This window comes from Microtus ochrogaster, chromosome 24, assembly GCF_000317375.1.
Source record: "Microtus ochrogaster isolate Prairie Vole_2 chromosome 24, MicOch1.0, whole genome shotgun sequence".
Lineage (NCBI taxonomy): Eukaryota > Metazoa > Chordata > Mammalia > Rodentia > Cricetidae > Microtus > Microtus ochrogaster.
In genome coordinates, this window is record NC_022024.1 from 18902381 (window position 1) to 18925772 (window position 23392).

At 35.3% G+C, this 23392-nt stretch overlaps 1 protein-coding gene across 17 annotated transcripts in view; it reads right to left on the reverse strand.

The window, feature by feature from the left end:
- The window catches only part of Ppfia2 (PTPRF interacting protein alpha 2), a 341255-nt gene that overhangs the window by 132164 nt on the left and 185699 nt on the right, over positions 1-23392 (reverse strand). For all 17 annotated transcript variants that reach the window (XM_026784468.1, XM_026784460.1, XM_026784459.1 and 14 more), the window contains 2 exons: positions 10890-10991; positions 4392-4556 (listed from right to left, as the gene is read on the reverse strand). In XM_026784468.1, the coding sequence (XP_026640269.1) occupies positions 4392-4556; positions 10890-10991 (267 nt within the window). The remainder of the gene's footprint in view (positions 1-4391; positions 4557-10889; positions 10992-23392) is intronic.

Below are 23392 nucleotides of genomic sequence, written 5' to 3' on the forward strand. Positions count from 1 at the left end.
TATAAAATTTTAATGCTAAATAATTGCCTTGTTAAATACCTAAGAAACAGATCTAATGTTTTTTAACTTTCAGGCAAAATATTAATTTTAAATGTCTCAAACATTCATCTTTAAATTCTGTTTTGGTATTGGGTACAATCTGGTGACTGAGTGTACTCAACTGCTGAAGCACATCCCAAATACAGTGCTACATTCAAATATTTAGTGTGCAAGTAACACAAAATAGAATAACATTTAGCATTAAAAAATCTTCTGCACAGAATCTCTATTTAGCTTTGCCAGATTGATTGCCATGCTTCAGTGATTTAGACAAATTTCAAATTATAAGAGCAACACAGAATTAAATTCTGACTTTGACGTGGAAGTCTGTAGACTGTGGATCTTTATAAGGGGGTCAGGTGTCCCAGGTTGAGAAGAGCCTGAAGACATTTAGTACAATCCTTGATTTTCCTGTATATTGTGCTGATTAGGACAGTCTTAGAATGTCACCGAGAGGAGAGGTTAAGGTAGCACCTTTTCACTGAAGTGCTGATTCATCAAAATGTTTCTAAATTAGTGATGGTATTGAATCAGTATTCCCTGAGTACAAGCCGTAAGTTAAAATATCTTCTTAGTTATTTCTCTTAGCCCAAAATTCTTAGCTACTGATTTCTTTTACCACACGTTAAGCACTTAAAGAAATAAGTCGTGAAGTCTATCAAGAAATATGAATAAAGAATTAACACTCAGCCGGGAGGTGGTGGCGCACGCCTTTAATCCCAGCACTCGGGAGGCAGAGGCAGGCGGATCTCTGTGAGTTCGAGACCAGCCTGGTCTACAAGAGCTAGTTCCAGGACAGGCTCCAAAACCACAGAGAAACCCTGTCTCGAAAAACCAAAAAAAAGAATTAACTCTCCATAAATTTACAGTTTTGACAAATAAGGATATGTTAACCATAAATTAATGAATCTAAAACCATCTTATTTGAAAATAAAAACCTTTTGAAAATACAGTTTTAATTAAAACTATGTATGAAAATTTTTGCTGCCATTATCAATAATGAATACCATAATAATGTTGAATTGTTTATTCACTTTGTTACTCTGTTTTAGACAAAAATTTCAGTTAATGTTATGTTAGCTTTGTTTACCAAACTTTAATAGAAAAGAAAAGGAAATGCAAATATGTAATCTTCCCAGGGTTAAGAACTTGATAACTTTACCATATCTGGTTTGCTTTAGTTATAATCACAGGAAAAATCATATGTATCACAAAATTTTCAGCTTCTGCCTCTGCCTTGATCATTGCACTGGCAGAATATCATAATATTTTAACAATCATGTTTCTTGTTGGATTATGTATGTTTAGGCAGATCGATTTGCTATATCGTGCAAACTAATAATTGTTTAAATTTTTGCCCAAAGAAGTACACAGTTGTAGTTGGTAGTTGTCGCTATCGCTAACAATTCTCTTTTTACTGGATTGCACTATAGCTGTCAGGATGTTTTGCCTTACATGTATTGCTTTTTACACAGGTAAATGGTAAATTATCAATGTCCAATTGTAATATTTGTATTCATCAAATATTTCTAAATTAATCTATTACTTCAGTATTCTTTAAAATGGAAGGAAAATGCCTAGTGAAACCTTTCCTTCAAAATATATTTAAAGGGTATGGTAATTTTTTCATGGAAGATTAAAAGAAAACTATTATTACAATCATATGTATTACAATCATATTGCCCAAGGAAGAAGTTAATGGAAGGAGTGAACTTCCAAATTGAAAAGTAAGGTATTCCTGGGTTTCACCGTGGCAACTGTTGATTTTATCAAAGAAAAAAACTGTGAGAAAACTTTCTTACACTAGAAGTTCAAGAATAGTTTGGTTCTGTGATAGTTTACCATGAAAATATCAATGGTAAACAAGGCCTTACATAAACATATTTGATGTTCTTTGAGTTGCGTTTGCCCTCCTGTAGAAACAGTGGAGGCTCGTGCCAAGATTACTATTGGTTGTAGTTAAGCTTCAAAAGTCTTCCCATGTCAGTGGTTATCAGTATTTAAAACTGCAAGCCATTATAATGGTCAATACTCATGCTCAAATTTTTTCATAACTTAACTATTTTCTATGGTAAAAATAAAAACATCTTTTTTTTTTACCTGAGTAATAATTAAATACATTTTCCTATATTTTTTCTTTCCTTTTATAGCCACATCCTTTAGGTTAAAATGGTAATTAGTTATTTATACACCTGTGTCTTTACTGCTCCCCATTCTCATAAGAAACTGCGTGCTACTCCCAAGGCAACTAACTGTTCATGAAGGTACGTGGGTACAAATTAATTCCTCAATAAACAGATGAAATGTTATTTTAAATGAGCATTTGAACCAAGAGGGAGATAACTTAGTTTCAAACTTTCAACAAACATTGACATTTTCAAATGCTAAGTAAAATATTAATGTACTGAAAGAAATTTACTTATATTAAGAAGTGGTTCAAAGGTTTGCTCTCTTATAGATGACCATTACAGCGGTTGTAGGTAGATATTGTTATTATCTTCACCTGAAAAAGGAGTTGTGATCTAGAGCAATTAAGCCAGTTATGCAGACCAATCTACTCCAGAGGGGAATCTCAGAATTTTGCAAGGATAGCTTCATAGGCACCAGTTCAGTTGCTCATGAACTTGCCAAGGTCTATGAAACTTGTAGAAAGTTTATAAGAGCTGTAATTATCCATAGAACTATCTTAAAGTGTGCTTCATTGATCTATACTCAGCTGATGGAGCTTCTATATGATAATTGTCCTATATTCTTATAAAGGTATTCACAGAACAAAGTTCTGTGTGAAAAGTATTGGTTAATTTTTACTCTGATTAAAACCACTGACTCACTTAAGTCACGTCAAAGTTCTTAAAGGGAACATAAAAAAATGCCACATTCTCTAATATATTTATTTAATTCTTTCAATAGAGTTGTTTTCTTGGGAATACCATGCTGTTCTCACAGATTCAAGTCGTTTTGGACACTGATCCTACTGATTAGGGCATCTGATCTATGGCTTCAACTCATTCTTTAGTATTTAGGTAAAATATGATTCGTTTCTAACTCATTTGCTGTTCCTCTAAAACCAGACTGCACTTTTGTGATGGCATGTGTTTGTCACCACATGTCACTGATGTGTAAATGCCTGGGACCCTGAACTCTTTCCTCACAAGGGGAAAGTCATGCTTTGTGTGACAAACCTCACACAAGGCAAATATTCTATAAAGTCTCATAGCATTTTATCATTGTATTTTCATGAATGGAAATATAAGAGAAACTAAATAAGTATAATTATTTGATATTAAACTTAACATGGCTAGTTAAATGACCTGTAGTTTTAATCTTCGAAGTTTTCATAGTTTTTGCCTCTCATAACCAAAATGAAAATGGAATACAACTTCTTCTTTCACTCTAGAAGACAGAATTGATGTTATTCTTGTACAAGAATTTCACATAATCCTCTGTTCAAAGAACTAGCTGAAAGACTGATGGTAATAATATATAAGAATATAAATATTAAGTGGAACTAAACTCTATGTACTAAAAACATAGATATAAACCTGCAATAATTCCAAGTTTGAATTTTAATGCTCAGAACTTGTCATGCATATTACAGTGAAGTGCCCTAATTCTTGATATGCTAAATCCTAAGACTTTTGAAATTTTAAAATCACTTCTTTGAACTTTTTAAAAAATAGAAAATTGTGTCATAAATCTTGCCTAATCACTAAAGGATATTACCTCCAGATAGCCCTTACATTTGTCAGTTCAACTTATTTTAACTGCAGCTAAGAGAGATTTACAACTTACTTTGGGAAAGGCAGAAAGATGAGTTTTCCTTCTAATACGTTATATTGTTACCAGTAGAAACCACTGTGTACTTAAACTAAGATGTTAGCAACATCCTCACAAGGGGGGCTTCAAATATAGATGTCCAAAAGTTAAAGCCTGCCCAAATTCCACTTCAAAATACATGTGGCTTTTAGTTACTTTTTTTTTGAGTCTATGACATCTATGGACATGTACTTCAAGAAAAGGGAAAGGAGAGATGGCCAAAACAGAGGTAAAGAGACTAAATACTTATCGGCAGTACCAGAGTTCAAAAACCCTCTGGTGTAAGTATGTAATAGGGTCTAATTCTGACAATTTGTACATTCAGTGATATAAATAAAAGAACATGGTCCATTCACATGTTTAATATTTAGTGAGTGTTTGTGGACCATCCACCCACCATCACTAAATTTTAAAGTCTTTTCATAGCTCAAAAGTGTTCTTTTGACCTAAGTTACTTATTCATTTGTGTGAAAATAAGGAACTTTTGTCTAGTAACAGAAGATTAGTTTGAGGCGAAAATAATAACAGTACTGTACCTTTTCATCCAAGGCCTTGTGGTGCTCAAACAAAGATTTCAGAGCCTTGAGAACCTCCACCTCACTGGACACTCCTGAGGGAGACTGGGCCTGTCGCTTCACCACCGTCATCCTTAGTGACCTTTCATGGCGTGACACAAGGCATTCCAAGTGCTCCAGTAATAGCTGTGAGGTGGACAGAAAACACGGTTATCCTGTGAGGACAGCCGACCAGCCTGTTTTCATGAGCTCTAGCTTAAACTGTTAAGTTTTCACAGAACCCATGATAACCCAAGGGAATGCAACAGGGAAGAGAAAAGGAGCACCACTTGGTTAACTCAAGGTTTATAAAACACGTGAAAGTCAAACAGCCTCTAGTCACGCAACAAATCATGGAGTAATAAGTGATGTCGCGCATTTTCCAACACGGTGGTTCCCACCCTTCCTAACGCTGTGGCCCTTTAATTCAGTTCCTCATGTTGTAGTAACCGCCAACCATAACATGATTCTCATTGCTACTTCATAACTCTAATGTTACTACTGTTATAAATCATAATGTTAATATTTGTGTTTTCTGGTGGTCTTAAGTGATTTTTTTGTGAAAGGGTCGTTTGAACTCCAAATGACGTCATGACCCACAGGTTGAGGATGTCTGTTCTAATGAGTCTTAGTCATGAAATCAAGACTTGAAAAACTGTGTATGGGCCAAGAAGATAGCTATGAGCTAGCATTTGTTCCTTAAATAAATAAGTACAACTGCATAATACTTTTAGTGTAATGTTTTATGAATCCTTTAAGAATTGTTTTCAGAATATGTCCTAATGCTGGTTCTATTTGCTTGTTGCAATATAAACTGCATAGAAATGAGATCCTTTTGTGTATTCATGTAGCAGTCTTTTGAGTCTTTGTGTACTTGGTGAGCAACTCAGCTGCCAACACAAACAAGTGGAAATACACAACTCACCTCTCAAGTGAAGTCATTTTCCCTGTGTTTGTACTGATCTGTGTGAATGTTAAACACAGACGGTGGGTCCTTTTGTTAATTCTTAAAGGCTCAGCTCATCAATATGCTTTTAAGAACATGCACAAGTGTTTCAGCTATATGATGGTTATGAGATACCGAATTTTATGATGAAATATTTCCCTAATGTAAATGGGGTTATACAGATTCAATTAATATTTGTGAATCTTACATTGCCTGGTGCCAGTGTAGGACGAGAACCATATGGTATAATGTTAACTTGATTATTCTACCACTAAAGACAGTTGTTTCTATAGCCCTCTTAAATTTCATCACTCTGTATTCTTTAAGAAAGTTCTTCACACTGCAATTTCATTTTCCCAACATAGAGTGCACACATGCACACACACACACACGCGCGCAAGCACACACACACAAGCACACACACCAAACAAATAAACAAACAAAAATTATAGTTTCAATTTTCTACTCTTTTTTCTTCTTATTCACACAGATTTTTACTTGTAAGATAGATTTTTACATCCTCATAAGATAGAAGCTTTCAGAAAGGGTAAAAGGATTCCTTTTTGATCCATGAGTACAGCAAAGGAATCCCAAGTCTCTAATGACCTGGAGAAAAAAAAAATCTGTTTCCTCGTCAGCTTTTGTAGTGAGTTTCTGGACTTTAGTTCTGAAAAGTCAGGCTACACGAATTATTTTTCTTAGCATTTTTTCCAAAGAACTAATTTCTTACTATTTGTAAAAGGTAACTGTCTGTTCAAGATAACTGCAATGAATTCTGCTTTCTACAACCAAAAGCACATGAACACTCAAGTTATTTGATTGTACTTACAGTTTGAATGTTCTTCTAATTGTCATAGGCCATGGTCTGTTCACTTCTGGGTTAAATATGTTAGCTTTCTGGTTATGTCAGTTTCCTCCAAATAATACCCGATTCATATTTCATGATGTTTATTATTCATTTAGGTGATTTTTCCAATATCTTGCCCTCTAAATTTATTAATTTCTAATTTTAAAATAGATTTCTAATTTTACCTAATTTTACTAATTCAGACCTGATGATTTCACTATAGACTCTGCCATTATCAGTAAGTGCAACTCTTTCATAGCTGAGGTTTTATTCTTCAGGCCAAGGTTGCTATATTTCTAGTTTGCCTATTTATATGTTCAATCTCAAAACCACATTCACTCTTGAGTCCTTGTACTATGCGGATTTGTTATGTCATGCCCACACTCTGTACACAACACCTGACATCTTACATCCCCCTTTCCATGATCATTCTTCTTGTGTGTGTCAACATCCAGAATTCAGACACCTGCCCATATATCCACTAACGCCATGGGGGCTCAGGATTTAGTGTTTCCTCCTGACTTAGTGCAACTTACATTTGTATCCTTTCTTTCATCAAACTTCTAAAATTTAAAATATAATCTCGGTCACTCATGCGTTTGCTCAGGTCCTTAATATTTTCTCATTTGACCAAAAGAAAGTCAGACTCCTTATATTTCCTAAGTGAAATCTATGTTATCTGAGCTCATCTCTTTTGCTTACTTATGACCTGCACTGACTTTGTTGCAGCATTTGTGTGTGGAGTTTTGCTTAGCTTTGTAAAATAGCAGGTATTTGTTTATCTACATTGGGTTATTGCGCAAAGTTCTTTACTTCTTTAACCAACAACACTCCCCTTTAGTTACCTGCTTGCCCTTAGCACGCCACAATCTCTTACCTATTTTCAGTCATGTCTTTTCTCAACAGGCTTCTCCAAGTCCTTACGCTGCTGCTTTCTTTCCCCAGGTGGAATCAGTTCCCATCTGCCATTTCCCTCCAGGTTGACTCTAGTCATTCATTACCTCACAACTATTAGTGTAGGGTCTATAAGGAAAGGAAAATTTTCTCTTCTCCACTCACTTCTGAATGGTGATCACAACATTAGCTCCAGGTCAAGATCATATTTGTTGAATGAAGAGAAAGCAGTTTATTAAAGTTGCAATTTATAGATTTAAAAGACATAGGTATTTGAGAGATGTGTACTGAATAGATTTTTTTTCTAAAGCAGCTGATTAGAGACATTAGAAAGTAAAACATCTTCTATGGTGTGTGGAGGAAAGATAGCTACATAAACAATCACCTATGATTTGTCTGAGTGATGGTCTGGGAAAGCAAGACCATGTTGACTTGAGTCATTATTGTGATGAGAGATGTTGAAAAGCATGAAGAATACAAGCACAATGAGGCAAACTTGATGCTGTAAATTACACTTAACAAATTAAAAAAAAATAGGAGAGATTAACTTTCCAAATTTTAGAGTTGAGGCCATAGAGTCCCATTGTTATTTAAAAGACAATACTTCGATATAAGAGAGCTTACTAAATTTCAGCACATTATAAATTCATACCTGCAACAGGTGTCTTGCATGGAAAAGCTCCCATGATAATCCAAAACGGCAGTAGAAACTGGCAAAGGGGCATTTGAATATTTTCAGGTGGGCTAGCCATATATCTCTGTGATTCTACCTGCCTCTCTGATGAAGGCAGTCTCATTCATGTTAGTAAATCTATAAAAAATTTCACTGAGAGTGTATGTCTTATCAATGAAATCTCTGCTTATCATATCCTAATATAAAAACTCTTCTTGGCTACAAATTTTTAACCAGAATGTGTGGTGATATATATCAAACTTTAAGAAGAGAAGGCTTCCAAGTTATTTTTTTAGGTGTAATTTTTCCAACTTGTAATCTCAGAATTCTGTGAATATATGTGTAAAGAAGTCAATTGAAATCATTAGGAAACTTGGAATTAGATGTTTAATTTGACTATTTCCTCTTTTATTACATTATTACATTTAGCTAGCATCTAGGCACACATAGCCTAGCATTTTTAGTGAGCTGAGACTGCTATATATACTATCTGGGTTATATAGGACACTTCTGCACTATTTTCTGGGTTCACATGCCATCTTCTAAGACCATCAGCATGTTAAAAATCAAGGCAATTAAAAAGCAGGGGGACACAAGATGTCTTTTACTCTGAAGGATGCAGATTACTTTCTGATTTGTTGATTTTGATGATAGATCAACTTCATCATTGAATCTAATAGTTCACTTTGTGCGTTGGCTTTTTGTATTAATTTCAATTCGTAAGTAGAATTGCTAATTTATTAATATGGAAAGGTTTATCAGAACCCTAGAAATTAGAACAATCTTTTCCAATTAAACTCACAACTGTACACAGTCAGGAACTCTTTAATTTGAGAAGGATGTTGGTGTTGTCTTTCTGCTCTCTTTTCAGTGGCAATGTGTAGGTGTTCATAGTAAGACAGCAAATAGTAAAAAAGAAATAATATAAAACACACACACACACACACATATATATAAAGCATAACAGCATATAGTAATATACTATATAAAATAAGTCATATGTAACTATATCAATGAATATTTGATACAGCATTATGGGGGAAGGAGGACAATATGTTTGGATCTTACACCTGTAGCTTTTATTTTGGTTTTAGATGTTATCAAGGATGTCTGAAGTGTTTATGTAATCTAAGAAGTCATTATATTATCAGAATTTTATATTCCATAGGATTCAGAAACCTATTTTCCTTGATGTAATGTACAACAAAAACTTCGCATATTACCTTTTTAAGAAATATAGATTTTTTTTTGTTCACACTTACTAAGTATTAGTAGCTATTAATCTGGCTTCTAATCAACAACTTCTTTTTTTCTTATTGTCATACAGAAAGTTTTGTTTGCTTCTCTTTCTATTCTTAGTAAGTATTTCAGGATAGCTTCCCATACCCTTGGGTCGTTTTCAGGTAAATAGCCAAATATGCCTGTGCATTCAGAGGGTTTAATATGTTGAAAGTCATATGGCTACTGAAATAAATCCCATTTCAAATCAGTCACAATTAAAACAAATGACATATGCCACACAGTGGGGTGTTGACTTTGGGGCAATGTTTCATCTAAGCCACCATAAATCTTTTGAAATCCTGTGTGGGTATAATGTGGGTAGCTCTCCAAGTGGCCCCGTGGATCTGAGCCAATGGCACAGGCATTGCATACATTGTAATACCTTTCTAATCCTCTGGTATTTTACTCGTTGACCTTTGATGCATTTGACTTGCTTTACCTTTACAGTGGGATAAGCATAGGATATTCTGCACATGGTTGTAAAATGTGATAAATGCATGTAGAAGGGACAGACATAGGTGTACAAATGTAGGTAACAAAGTAATCTCATGCATTTTTTCTGTGAGGATTCTTGAAAATGAAACCAAAGGTGTGCATTTCCCTTAGTTCTCACTTTCCTTCTCCTACCTCCACATTTATCAGTATACTGCTCGTCACAGAAAGCTGATTTATCTATTAAAATTCAAAAGAGCAAATAATATGGCAGAAATGCCGAAATTTGCTTGGCAAAGCAGTACTATTTTTAAAATTAAGAATGACCAAAATACACGAGGAGAGCAGCCAAAATTTTCAGCCCATGATCTAAACTGCCCTTGCAACGCCTAAAAGCGGTAATCTATGTGACTGAGTCATCAAAGCCCTGATGAAAACCAAGTCACATGCATGGTGCACATGTGTGAATTGTTTTCACCATGCAATTAGAACTTGATGAATAAAGGCAGAAAAGATTTGATGGTTCAACCTACATGCAAGCAAGTTCACCTCTTACTGAAGTGGAGCTGTAAGGCTAAGCATAAAATAAGTTAACTTCTAATCACACTTTGTCTGCAGAAGGTTAACCCAGGAGAACTATGGCACTTAATATAATTTCACCTTCTTAATAATAAAATGACATGTATAAAAAATAAAAAAAAACATATAGAAATGGTTTCTACGTCCATCTAGCTATGAGACTGCAATAATGTAAGAGAAATACAATTAGCTATACATTCTGTGAAATTTAGTAAAATTTTATTCTGATGTACAAAAAAACCCACATTACCTTTGATCTAATTCTGAAACTTATTATTACATGGCACATCATCTGACTGACATTGTACAGGAATTCCAAGAAGCAGAAAGTAGAAAGTCTGTGTAATAGACATACAATACAATGTCTATTAGAACTACCAACCTCTAAGACATCTAATGAAATAAACGTGGTGAGCCTCTTTTAATTGGTAGAGGTTGATCCAATAGCTTTCTAATAATCTTTACCTGTATTTTGAAACAAGTTCTTTGCTAAAGTAAAATGTGGATCAAATGCAGGGCACTACAATATAAGCAGCTCATGCCTTTGCTCTTTAAAAACAAAAACAAAAACAAAAAAACAATGAAGTAAAGGCCAGAAGAAATGGGGACATTTTTTCAGGGCAACATAGTGATTTAGCAGAGACTATAATTTTGGTTTCTTTTCTTTTTATTTTGGGTATCATACCATGTTTCCTTCTTTGCAAAGGAACTGACTGTGCATTGGAATCTGCTCAAAGAACTCAGAAAGGTTGGTAAAGTTCTCAGCTGTGTGTACTGTGATGTGACTGTAGACTATTTACAGATAGCCAATGAACAGCTAATACTTACTCTTGTGTTGTTTCTTTCAGCTTTCAGCTCTGAGATCTCTTCTTCCTTTTCTAGAAGTTGTTCCCGGCAAGCATTCAGTTCTTTAGTCAGTGCAGCAAATTCCTAGAAGGGAAATAAAAAAATATTTGAAGATGTATTTGTAAAAATAAAAAACAATCTCAAGTAGGAACAGCATAATATAAACCATAAAATTTGAATTCTAAAAACATAAGAAAGTTCATATAGTTGACTGGTCAAGGCATTGAACTTAAGGCTAGTCTAAATTATTGCTAGAATATTTTGACTAAATTTATTTTTGCATGATTTCCATCATTCTCAAGGACTCAGTACTCACTGCCAAAGGGTTACCCCAATAGTAATATTAATTAATTCCACTGGATACTGCAAAAGTACAAATGATACTGAAGCCCTCACCTCAAAAGAGTTACAGGTTGTACCTACTTACTATTGAATATTTCGCTTTCCTAAATCTTTTACTATCCATTTTCAAAAGTGTACTTCAAACAGTATCTTCCAATTACATACTCATATTTTAGCATCACCTTGTCTTGTTAATGTTCTGTAGTATTTCACTATAGTAACATAATTTGACCATTTAAGACAAGGTTGTTTTCATAGCCTTAGAGCTTAGTATAATTTCTAGACAATTGAGCAAAAAGTAAGCAAAAAATAAATCTCTTATCATAAGAATGAAACATTGGATAGCTTTTCTTATAAATTTGACTTATGAATGAGGTAATATTTAAAACGTTAATTAGCTAATCTTCATTTTCTGATTAGAACATTATAATTTCCTTAATATAAAAGAAACAATAACACTTTCTCACGTTTGCTGTTGCCCTTTACTTGTTAACTGGCATTTATCCTATATTGAAGTGATATTATTACCAGCTATATCTTATTCCGCATGTTTAAGTGATGTAGTGATTGTCTGGAAAATTTAAAAATTCAAGAGAGTGTGTAATGAATCTTCCCTGGTCCTGATATCTTCTACAAGGAAGTGCAGAGCATGCCTAAAATTTAGTGAAATGCCGGCATTAGTGTAGAAGCTCTTTAGCATGTAAATAAAGTATTGTGCTTGTGCTGAACCTGAGGAACATGAACATAAATGAGAACCTGTGTGAGTAAAGAGTGAAGAAGGGGAAACCATAATAAAAATATGTTCTCATATTTAACACTTTGAGCCTACTTCTCTGGGTAATTTCCTCACTCAGATTTAGTATTTCTTAATTGGTGACTCCACATTGGTCCTACTCAAGAAGCATGCATATAACCAACACATTGTTTCTCTTTTCTAGCGTATCTAAAACTATATTATTTAAAAATATTTATATATGATTCTAAAAACAAATCCATAGCTAAATGGTTTTGAGAGATAATATATGTTTTAGAGTTTGCCATTTCTAGATCCCTCTCTATAAATAGTAGTGAAAATGTTAATGAATGTGAATCAAACCTTTGTGACCAAGAACTTTCAACAGTGCACAGTTATAGGTACAGGAAATTAATAAACTAATATAGTAACTTCACATGTTGGAATCTCATGCCAGGAGCACATTCATAGGTCAAATCTTCACTTAGCAAAAGAAGAGTTCAAAATTATAACATGTGATGGATTACTATTAGAAAGTGGTGAAGGCAATGAAAAATAAATGCTAAAACATTGTTCATGTTTTTGAAAGTCTAATCAAAGCAATATGTAGGAGAAGCTGAACTTTCTCTAGGAGACTGGATACAAGAAATAGGTCCCTTGCCAAGTGGTGGCGGGGCACACTTTTAATCCCAACACTCGGGAGGTAGAGGCAAGCGGATCTCTGTGAGCTTGAGGCCAGCCTGGTCTACAAGTGCTAGTTCCAGCACAGACTCCAAAGCTACACAGAAACCCTGTCTTGAAAAACGAAAAAATAAAATTCTTTAAACTATGCATTTTGTTCTCCAACCATAATTCAGCAAGTTTTACTTTTCCAACAAACAGAATTATTTTTGTTCAGACTGTGTTTCTATTCGAATTTTAAAGATTGGCCAGAATCTACAAAAACCAGTGTCATGAAACAGCTGCAGACTGAAGAGAGTGGTACCCTCTCTGTCTAGGCATCACTCATGAGCATATTACACATCCCTTTGAACATTCAGTTCGCTGTGCCCTGTTATAGATGCTACAAAGCAACAGAAAAGGCAAAGTCGCTAGGTGATGTATTTATATTCAGCCATTCACCTCTGTAACATTTTTTTAGGATTTAAAATTTTTAGCCACATTCATATGCTTTGCACACAAAATTGACTCATGATATAGTATCAGTTCCTTTAAAAACAAAAAAAGTAACTTATTTCCCATTACTGTCTTTAAAAAATTGAGGGTGACATTTCCTATATGCCACTACAAGTCATGTCATTTCTGTGTATTCCCAGTTTGAAGATACATGTCTCTGAAAACATACAAAATATAAAAGGCTCCAAGTCAATTAATTTCTCTAATTTGCCATCACTCTGCCCCAGCCTCTATATTTCTCTTAAGCTATTGTTTTATGGTAACTTCATTTTTAAACTAGAAAAACTCTTAAAATTTAATATTATAATATTTTTCATTATGAAAGCCTTGTTTTTTCTGAAAACACAAATGAGAAGACTTGTACAAAATAAATTGGAGTAAGTAACTATGGGTGTGGTGTGGAAGTAACTGCAAGTATCAGCAATAGCATCAATCTCCCCGAGTCTGTTAGATACCAGAGAAAAGCTCTCCTGCTCTGGGTCCTAAATGTGCTATTCATCTTGTACATTTGCATCTGAACTAAGGTGATGCTGAGGAATTCATAGAGTGGGTTAGACAATCATATCTCAAATGAGAACTGTTACTCCATGAGTTCCATTCACTTGGGTTTTCTACTGTTGTCTGATCTGTTTGTTTTGTATTTCTTTATCAATATTGAGATGGGGTTTTGAAATGTAGGAGAGACTGGCCTCTAACATATATCTTCCTTTCTCAGCTTCTTCAGTTTTGAAATTACTGGCATACCCTTTCTTGCTCAGTTCCATAATCAGTTTAGTAGATTGAATCAGTGTTTGTTTTGGTCCCCTCAGACCTAGGAAAGTAGACATTCATTCAGTTCTTGTGCCATTTACAGTCGCTAAGTAACCTGGGTAGAAGAAGGGAGGATACATAGATGAAGAAGCCTATATTCCTTTCCTCTCTTTAACTCAGCCCCCTTTCCACTCTGCCACCATCAGCAGCTGTTAGGCTTCCTGCCACAAATGCAGCAACTCTACTTTACATTATGTTCACCTTTTGCTATAGGAATTCCTACAGCCAGTAGCCTTTAAGTTACCTGCCCACTTGGGTGTGGCCTCATATACTATTTATGCAGATGTAAAGCACACAGTCTGTCTCTTTTCTGGCTGCGGGATTCAGTTGCAGTTCTCAGTTCCAACAGAGGATTGTGATTTGTGGGTCTACCTTTAAATAAATAACCCTCTGTTACTCTCCATTCTGAACTAGTGTGGGATTTCTTATGAGCATCCTTCTTCACCTTGAATCTTATTTTGATTCCTAATACTAAACGTAGACGACTACTTGATGCTGTTACCTTCCTGACTCAATTTCATATGCCCTGTTTAGTTGAGGTTTAATTATGGAAGATGAGATTTTACACTCACACAAGCACACACACACACATGTTCTCATTTACTACATTTTTCAAAGCTCTTATTGAATAGGTAAGTTCTTGCTTAAATAGAAAGTCAGAAAACTATATGCCAAGAAAGGAATTTAACCACTCTATTTCCAGTCCATGGCACCAAACAGTCTCCAGAGAAATTTCTGGAAATTTCCTCACCCATCTTGATGATAATTTTATCACTCTACTTTTCAATTAGACCTTCATTCTCTCTCCGTGTGAGTCACTTAATTAGCAAGGCCACATGGTCTCATTTTGTCAGCTATACATCGGAATAAATACCAGTTAAAGACTCATGAGTGCCAATCAGACTGCGAAGGAAGAGGAAAAATAAAGTGTGAGTTGAAAATCAGGTTCGCTAAACACTGTCAACACCCACCCTAACCACGAATAGGCATGCTTGTGTTTCATTCACCAAACATGGGTGCCAATCAAAAACTAGTGCTCAGGAAACAACATATCCCACAGAATCATGCTTATGTGACCACTTAGAAGTGGATTAGATATCAACCGTGTTAACTGTAGTCATTTTTTATTTTTTTGCGTTTATACAACAATAACATCATTTCCCCTTCCTTCTCTCCAAACCCTCCCACATACCCATCTTTGTTCTTCTATTCGAATTCAAGTCCTCTTTTTTATCTCATTGATTGTTGTTACATGTATGAGTATGTATGTGTGTGTGTCAGCATGTGCACAATAGTGAGTATATCTTATGTGTAGTCGTGGAGAGCACAGTCCCAATGGTTTTATCTACAATAAAAACCCAGCCCTTAGTGCTCAAGGATCATTGCAAAAGGAAGAAGAGAGATATTGTAAGAGACAGGGGAAGAAGATATATTCCTGTGAGAGTGTGTCTACCAGAAATGTGGGAAGAAACACACCAATCATTCAAAAGTATTTAAAAATGATCTCCTCCAGACGATGCCACCCCCATTTACTATATTTTGGTGTTTCTTCTTGAAAAATTGGCTCTTCGAATGTTTAGTTCTGTCTAGAATATTAAGTAGAAGGTTCTCATTTTTGATCTGCGTTACTTTGGGTATTATAGCTCATAAATTTGCAGTCATAAAGGTAAGTATATCTCTGTACAACCCAGAGGATGTATTTTCTAAAACAAATTGATAATAGAATCATTGTATGAAAAAATGATAGCAATGCAGCAGAATAACTATGTCCTTAAAACTGTTAAAAATTTAAAAGTCTTCAAATATTTAGATATAAATGTTTTATGGCAAAGATTTTCCCTCATAGAAATTAATGCTTTGATATTAAACCATTATATGTAATGTATACATATATGGATATTTGCATTGCTGTTATATAATAAAATGTGCTACTAATGACCTATGTTTCTATAATTGCCTCCTAGACCCAGATAAGCCCAGGGAAACTGTCATCCAAAATTACAGTGTAAAACAGCTATGTCTCATGGTCTGCTTCAGGCAAGATAGCTCGAAGGAAAAGTCACTTGCATAAATAATGCAATTTGACAGGTACAATCAGACTAGGGAGTTTTACTGAGCTCTACAAACAAGGCTTCCCAAATTAAAAGGAAAGATACTGCAACTCTCTGCAAATTCTATTTTGTGCCTTTTGATTATTTCTACATATGCTACCTACAGAAGTTCTCCCCTTCTTCCTAAAACTGCCGAATGGATTATTCAACACACCACAGTACTCTGGAGGCTGGCACAGACGTCTATGCCTAACATAGCAAGCTGCTAAGGCCTTTCATTTTTTTTTTTTTAATGGCAGCTATGTTCATGAGTACTTGCTAAACTTCTGTTTTCAAAACCTTCCAATCAAGGCAGCTAGACTCTTGTAAAATATGGATATTTGTTGAAATCAAACCCTGTTGCTGTCAGGCAGATTCTGGCTGTTTAATCATCTAGCCCTGCTTCTACCGTGAGTCATTCACTGTCCTCCTACTGAAATTCGTCTTGAATCCTATTTGCACTCAGCTCTGCAAGCAGTAATTTGTCAATCAGTACCTTTTACATACAAACACATGGGCAGATGCCCCAGGTGGCGAATGTTCTGTAACTGTTGAATCCCGAATCAAGAGAGTAGATAATTAATGTAGATTGGTTGGAAACAAACTTATAAGAAAAATGGTTTGTTTTTTTTTTATTTGGGAGATTTTTTTTTTTGGCTTTTATTTTATAAGTCAAATCATCTCCCTTGCTGTCACTTTAGTATGCTTTCTGAGGGTCCTCCCTTTTTTGCCTTCGTGAGCTTGTTCGGAATTATCCTGCATCTGTGAACCATGGCACTCTCAGAAGACTTGGGTGTTCCTGCCCTAATGGTTATATTTTATTTTATTTTTTTTTTTTTTTTTGGTTTTTCGAGACAGGGTTTCTCTGTGGTTTTGGAGCCTGTCCTGGAACTAGCTCTTGTAGACCAGGCTGGTCTCGAACTCACAGAGATCCATCTGCCTCTGCCTCCCAAGTGCTGGGATTAAAGGCGTGCGCCACCACCGCCCGGCTTCTAATGGTTATTCTTTATGCTGACAGAAGTTGAAGTGCAGGTTGCTGGGGAGAAAAGGCATCAATGTATTTTCCAGTTCAGGACTCTGTATGCTACAAGATAGACCTACTAGCCAAGATGTCCCCACTAGTCCATCCAGCAGTGGCATGACTGTTATGGGGTGAGATAACAAACACAATCTGATGGAGTTTAACGCTTACTTCAGAGGAGAGAATTTTGTGTTTAACCCTATAACTGGTTAAGCTTATCCTAAAGGGATTGCAGGCCCTTGCAATTCTACTTTGCTACCTGGTCATGTTGTCACATTTGCTTTTCAAATATTAATGTTCTAGCTGAGCAGTAGTGGCCCATACCTTTAATTTGAGGACTCAGGAGACAGAGGCAGGCAAATCTCTGTGAGGTCAAAGCCAGCCTGGTCTACAAGAGCTAGTTCCAGGACAGAATTCAAAGCTACAGAAAAACCCTGTCTCAAAACAAATGCACAAACAAACAAAATTTAATGTTTCTATTCATAGACCCAGGACGCTCCCAGACTTGGCCAGTGTGAAGTAGGCAATGTCAAAATGCAAAGACTAGGAGACTTAGTGTTCAGCCCTAGGTGGTTGTATCTCTCATCATAACCCCAGATCCCTTACCATCAAAGATCAAGAAAGGTTTCAGAAGACAGGGCACAAAAAAAGGTAAGGGCTTGAGGATGAGAAATAGTGCTGCGAAATATAAACATCTGGTCCTGATGCAGCTATAAAATCCCTGAACTCAAACCAAGATCAGTCCATCCACAGTCCTCCACAGACGAGGGAGCTGCTCACCTCCCTTACCAGGGAGACACTGATAACTGATAACTGCTGAACCAAGGAAAATCATTCTTATAGTTTAAAAAAGTGTATATGACAGTACTGAGATTGGGAAGTGGACAGAGTCCCACCACTAATCTTGAGTTATTTACAAACGATACCCACCAGGAAAGAAAAAATTAGTTACCTTCCCTGGAGTGGTACTGGTTATATCAACCACTCTCCAGGACAGGCAGAATGTGCAGAAGGAGCTTTCCAACACAAAATAGAATTTTTATTTTTTGGAGGGTAAGAGGGCATTGCTTTTGTCTTATTGTTTTTTTTGTTTGTTTTGACTTCAGTTTTTGTGTTTTCTTTTTTTTTAAAGATAGAAGGGGGAGGGGAGAAAGAACACAGATTTGGGTCAGTAGGTAGATAGGGTCGGTTTGAGAGAAGTTGGTGGAGGAGAAACATGATCAAAATACATTATAGGAAAAGAAGTTTTTAAAAATAAAAGTATATATGAAAGAAAGAATAAGGAAATACCTCTCTACTTTTTACTTAGCAAGTTTATCCCAATTAAAAAAATATATTATAGACCAAACTATCAAATAGTGTTCAACAAGATTAATGCCCACAAAGATATAAAGCTTTGAAACAATTTTTTGGATATTGCAAAAATTCCTTTATTTTATTTACATTTATTGTTTTATAGATAGGATCTCACTATGTAGCTCTGGCTTGTTTGGAACTTGCTATGTAGACCAGGATATTTTTCAACTTAAAGAGATCTTCCTGTCTCTGTCTCCCTAATGCTGGAGTTAGAAGTCTATATTCCCACATACAACACAAAATTGCTTTTTAATGGAAAACTTTTCCCATTTTGTCCTGTCTACATTCCTCTTCAAGAGATAATACAGGTCCTCAATTAGCACGTAGTTACTAAATGTAACAATAGCATAAAGCATATTTGAGGTATTTTCAGTGAAGCCAGGTGTTTGTCCCCAGAACTGTTGCTTAAGGGATCCCACCTATCAACTAGTCTGGAAAGATTCAGGGATTCTTGACACAGTCAGCAGAATTCAGCTTGATGGAGGAAATGCAGTCCTTAGCCTCAGGCTCTAAGTTTGAGAACTTCCCTTTTCCCTAACCCTGTCATGATACACATAGAAAGACACAGACACAGGGCCCTTAGAATCAAGTTGGAGTTACTAATTTCAAATTTACTGTCCATCTGACCTACTTCACTTATCCTTCCATTTTTGTTACATCCACCTAGGTATGTTCTGATTATGTCAAGCATATGAGCGAGGAGAGAGGAAGAGCCTCAGAGACAATTTCTCAGAGGAACCAAGGTTTCAGCTTTAGAATAAAATTATTGTTATGTCTTTGATCCTGACTCATCTATATGGAAGGGAAAAGAAACAATCTTTTACCTATGACAATGTGCAGATGGCATCTTTAGTTATTATATGCTTGAATTATTTGGAAGTCTGTTAAAAATATAACCTTTTAGATGCGTTAGCAAAAACTGCCAGGCCCAGTAAGCATTGCTGCTAACTAGTATTAAGGCTGAATCCTTGCCAGCTAGTCTTTTGGCAGGAAAAGCCAGATTTCCATAGCTCTGACAGTGTGAAGCAGGAGACATGCTTAACAAGATGCTGTGTATTAATTTGAAAGGCTTTAGCATCTGGTTAGATAATACCTGCTGTGGAAGACACACAAAATAGTATTCAAGATGACTATTTTAAAAATCCCATCAAAGCTCTAACTAAGCAAAACAAAATCAAGCCATGTCTCCCTGCAATCAAGAGAATTATAATTACATAACCCACAATGTTTGAACTAGGATCCTGTTGACTCTTCACTGAGCTAAAATGTTGGAGTGGGTCCTATTGAAGCTGTAGAGCTTATGAAAACATTTTTCTGCCATAGAGAATTTTACTGAGTGCATTTAGGATGCTTAGAGCTTAATACTTGGTGCTCTGTACTTTGCATGTCGTAATAATGTATAGAATTCTCCAAAGAAGAGGAAGAGGTAATAGCATTAAATAACAGAAAAACCAAGCTGAGAAAAGGAAGCTGAATTGTTTCTACTAGACAAGCATTCTTTTCTGAAAGAGTGTCCTGGTGCAAGGAGTGTAACTGTCTAGGACCAGAAGCATACACAAGTGTATGAGTGTTCCGGAATTATTATTATAGAGTCGCCTCAGAGTCAGAAAACACTCAAAGCATTATGGTTTACTCGCATGTGCACCAAAAATAATCTCAACATAGTTTAATTGTCAGTGAATTTGAGGGATTTGTATTTCCCATAACACTTTAAATAAAATTTCTGTTCGGCGATTCTATTCCTTGCATCAAAGCAATAGATTGACATTTTATTATCTTTATTATCTCTACAAAATGGACTGAATGCTTAAAATAACACAATGCCATAAGTTATTTCTGACAGTGTAATATGTCAGGGTAAAATTATGATAAATAAAAAGAAATACAAGGCCATGTGATAATTGAAGTGATCGGGCTACAAACAAAACGCTTTGAGTCTATAGGCACTATCAAAATGTGCCCTGTAGGCTGGCTGTTTGTAAAGGGAGTGGCTAAGAAGAAATGATGCACAGTTTTCTGAGAAAAAATATATCCCTAATATAATAAAAGTATAATACCCCTGTGATAAGAGATATGGATACATTTTAGTTCATAATGGTTCATATGATATTAAAAGTACATATAACTTAAGAGAAAATATAAGAGCTGATCATCACCAGCAATGTGCTGAACAGAATTTATTCTGAATCCTAAGCTCTTACATGCTGAGTATTTAGAGACAAGACTTAAGAATATTGATATATTTAGATGAGTTTCTGAGGATGGATCTCTGATAATGAAGTTAGTTTTCACATAAGAAAATACACCATATTTTTTTTTCTATGAAAGGAAGGAGATTCTCACCAGAACCTGATAATTATGGTATGTGATACTGACTTGTAGGCTCAAGACCTATCAGAACTAAACCTTTGTTGTGTAAGATAACTAATATATAATATTGTATGTGATATTTTTATCATGACAACTCAAGATTATATCCCGTTAAAAACCTATACTTGAAGTTAAATCAAGGAAGTAGAAGACAAGCCATAGAATAGGAACAATTATTTGAATAATCAAACATCTGATAAGGATTATGATTCTAGAAAATCAAAAGATCACTGCAATCTCAATTAAAAAAATTCCTAACTTCTAAACAAATGTTCTATCTATAAAATGTCCAAACACAACCAATATGACTTGGGGGAACATAAATGGATAGCTCAATAAGATACAACTTCATAACTATGATGTCGGCTATGAAAAAAACATGGATATAAGCATTAACAAGGCATGAAAACATTAACAACAAAAATATGAACTGGTCGTCTGCTTTGAAAGCAGTCTGGCACTTTTGCAAATAGGCAGTCATAGAACTATCATGTGAACCAGCAATTACACTTCTAGGCACACAGCTAAAAAACAAACAGAAAATGCCTGCACGGAAGCGCATACATAAAAACATGCTCACTGTGGCTCTGGTTGTTTACTTTATTTGTTGTATTCAAAAAGAGTTTCAACATACTTTCAAGATGCTCTTCAATTCATTACATAGCACTGATTGACCCCATGGTCTTCAAAGCTACTCCTTTCTAGTTTGAGGATTACTGGTATAAACTACAACTACCAATCCCAGTTAAACAGCTGAATCAATCCTAATGGCCCAACAAAAAACAAGAGCGGATTTAAATGATACTACAGAACTTTTGTCAGAACTTATTTGCCATGATAACAGTAATCCGAGGTCTAAAAACTTAAAACCTAAATACCCAATAACTATTGTATGTAGCAATTGTATTGTACAGATGATCTATGGAATTTATTTCCTTGAATAATAGTGATTTGCTTCTTGGAATGAGCTTATAAATCTAACATGATCATGAGAGTGAATAAGTTTCTGCAAAATTTTGTTTTAGATCCTTTTGGATACTTACTGGAAAGTGGGATTGCTAGATATTATGGCCTTTCTACCTCTAACACTTTAACTATTGTCAAACTGTTTTCCATCAAAGTAGCACCACTTTACATTCCCAGCAACTTCACCTCAGCATCCCCTTAGTATTCTCTTGTCAAATGATTATTATTATTATTATGTGAGAGAGGGATTATCATTATTTAATGTATGTGTACAAGAAAGAGAGAGAGGGAGACACACACACACAAACACATTCAGCGAAAGAGAGAGAGAGAGAGAGAGAGAGAGAGAGAGAGAGAGAGAGAGAGAGAGAGCAGAAAGAGCATACAAGTGCCATGCTGTGCATGTGTAGGTTAAAGGGTATGAGCTCAAAAAAAAAAAATCTTCTAATTATGCTATGCAAATTGTAATGCTAATATTCAAAACCTTGAAAATATATATTTTTAAGATTACATCATGAAAGAACTCATTTCTTCTAATTTAAATTGAATTGTAAGTCAATATTTAATTATGGCATCCCTGAGAATCCTACAAATTCCACAAGAAGCAAATTCCCCAGAAAGAATGTGCCTTTTTAATCATGCCCTGTGATTCAAAGACCACCTTAAGTTTAAATACCTGTTATAACTTCGCACACCAGGAGCATAATGATCTGCATTCATTCTGTTAGTATCTTTTTTTTTTTTTCTTGATTTTTCAAGACAGGGCTTCTCCATAGCTTTTTGGTTCCTGTCCTGGAACTAGCTCTGTAGACCAGGCTGGCCTCGAACTCACAGAGATCTGCCTGCCTCTGCCTCCTGAGTGCTGGGATTAAAGGCATGTGCCACCACTGCCCGGCTTCTATTAGTATCTTAATTCACTTAAGACATGTATTACTGGTGTCCCAAATGTATTTCTGATGACAGTGAATTCCTTCGAGTTGTTGAGACTGAACCACCTTAGTGATTGTAAATTTTTCATTCCTTCCTAGTTTGAAGGTCTGTCAATTGTTGACGATGGGCTGGCAACTCCGACTTTCTAGTTGACAAAAATCAACAAATATCTCCAGGGTGGTCCAACATTCAAAATATACTATGATTTTTATCTAATAGTGCGTTATATTTTATTTGCTAATTTATTTTTGTGAATAACAATATATATTTAAAAGCAATTACATTACATTTTATTTGAGTTTCCTCAATGGATAATTTTTTTTTTTTTTGCCGAACAGACAAAAGCAGAAGTAATTAATCCAGAAGGCATTGCGATTCTAAATACATATTCATCAAACTCTGGCACCTCTGAAATCGTATTAGTGGACTTAGACAAAGATGAACGCTGACACAGCAGTGGTTGGTGATTTCAGCACCCTACTTTTCCCAAATTACTCCCTGTATCCTAACTGAACAGAGTGCTCTCAATCTTAAAATTACCAGCAAATGAATCCCTAGAATATATCTTAAAATTAGATAGTAGAAGTAGAAAACTCTAGGAATGTGGTAAAAAGCACTGATATACATTTTACTTACAAAAACTGAAAATCTGTATAAAATGTCGTAAAATGGAAAAGTTTAAGAGAGGAAG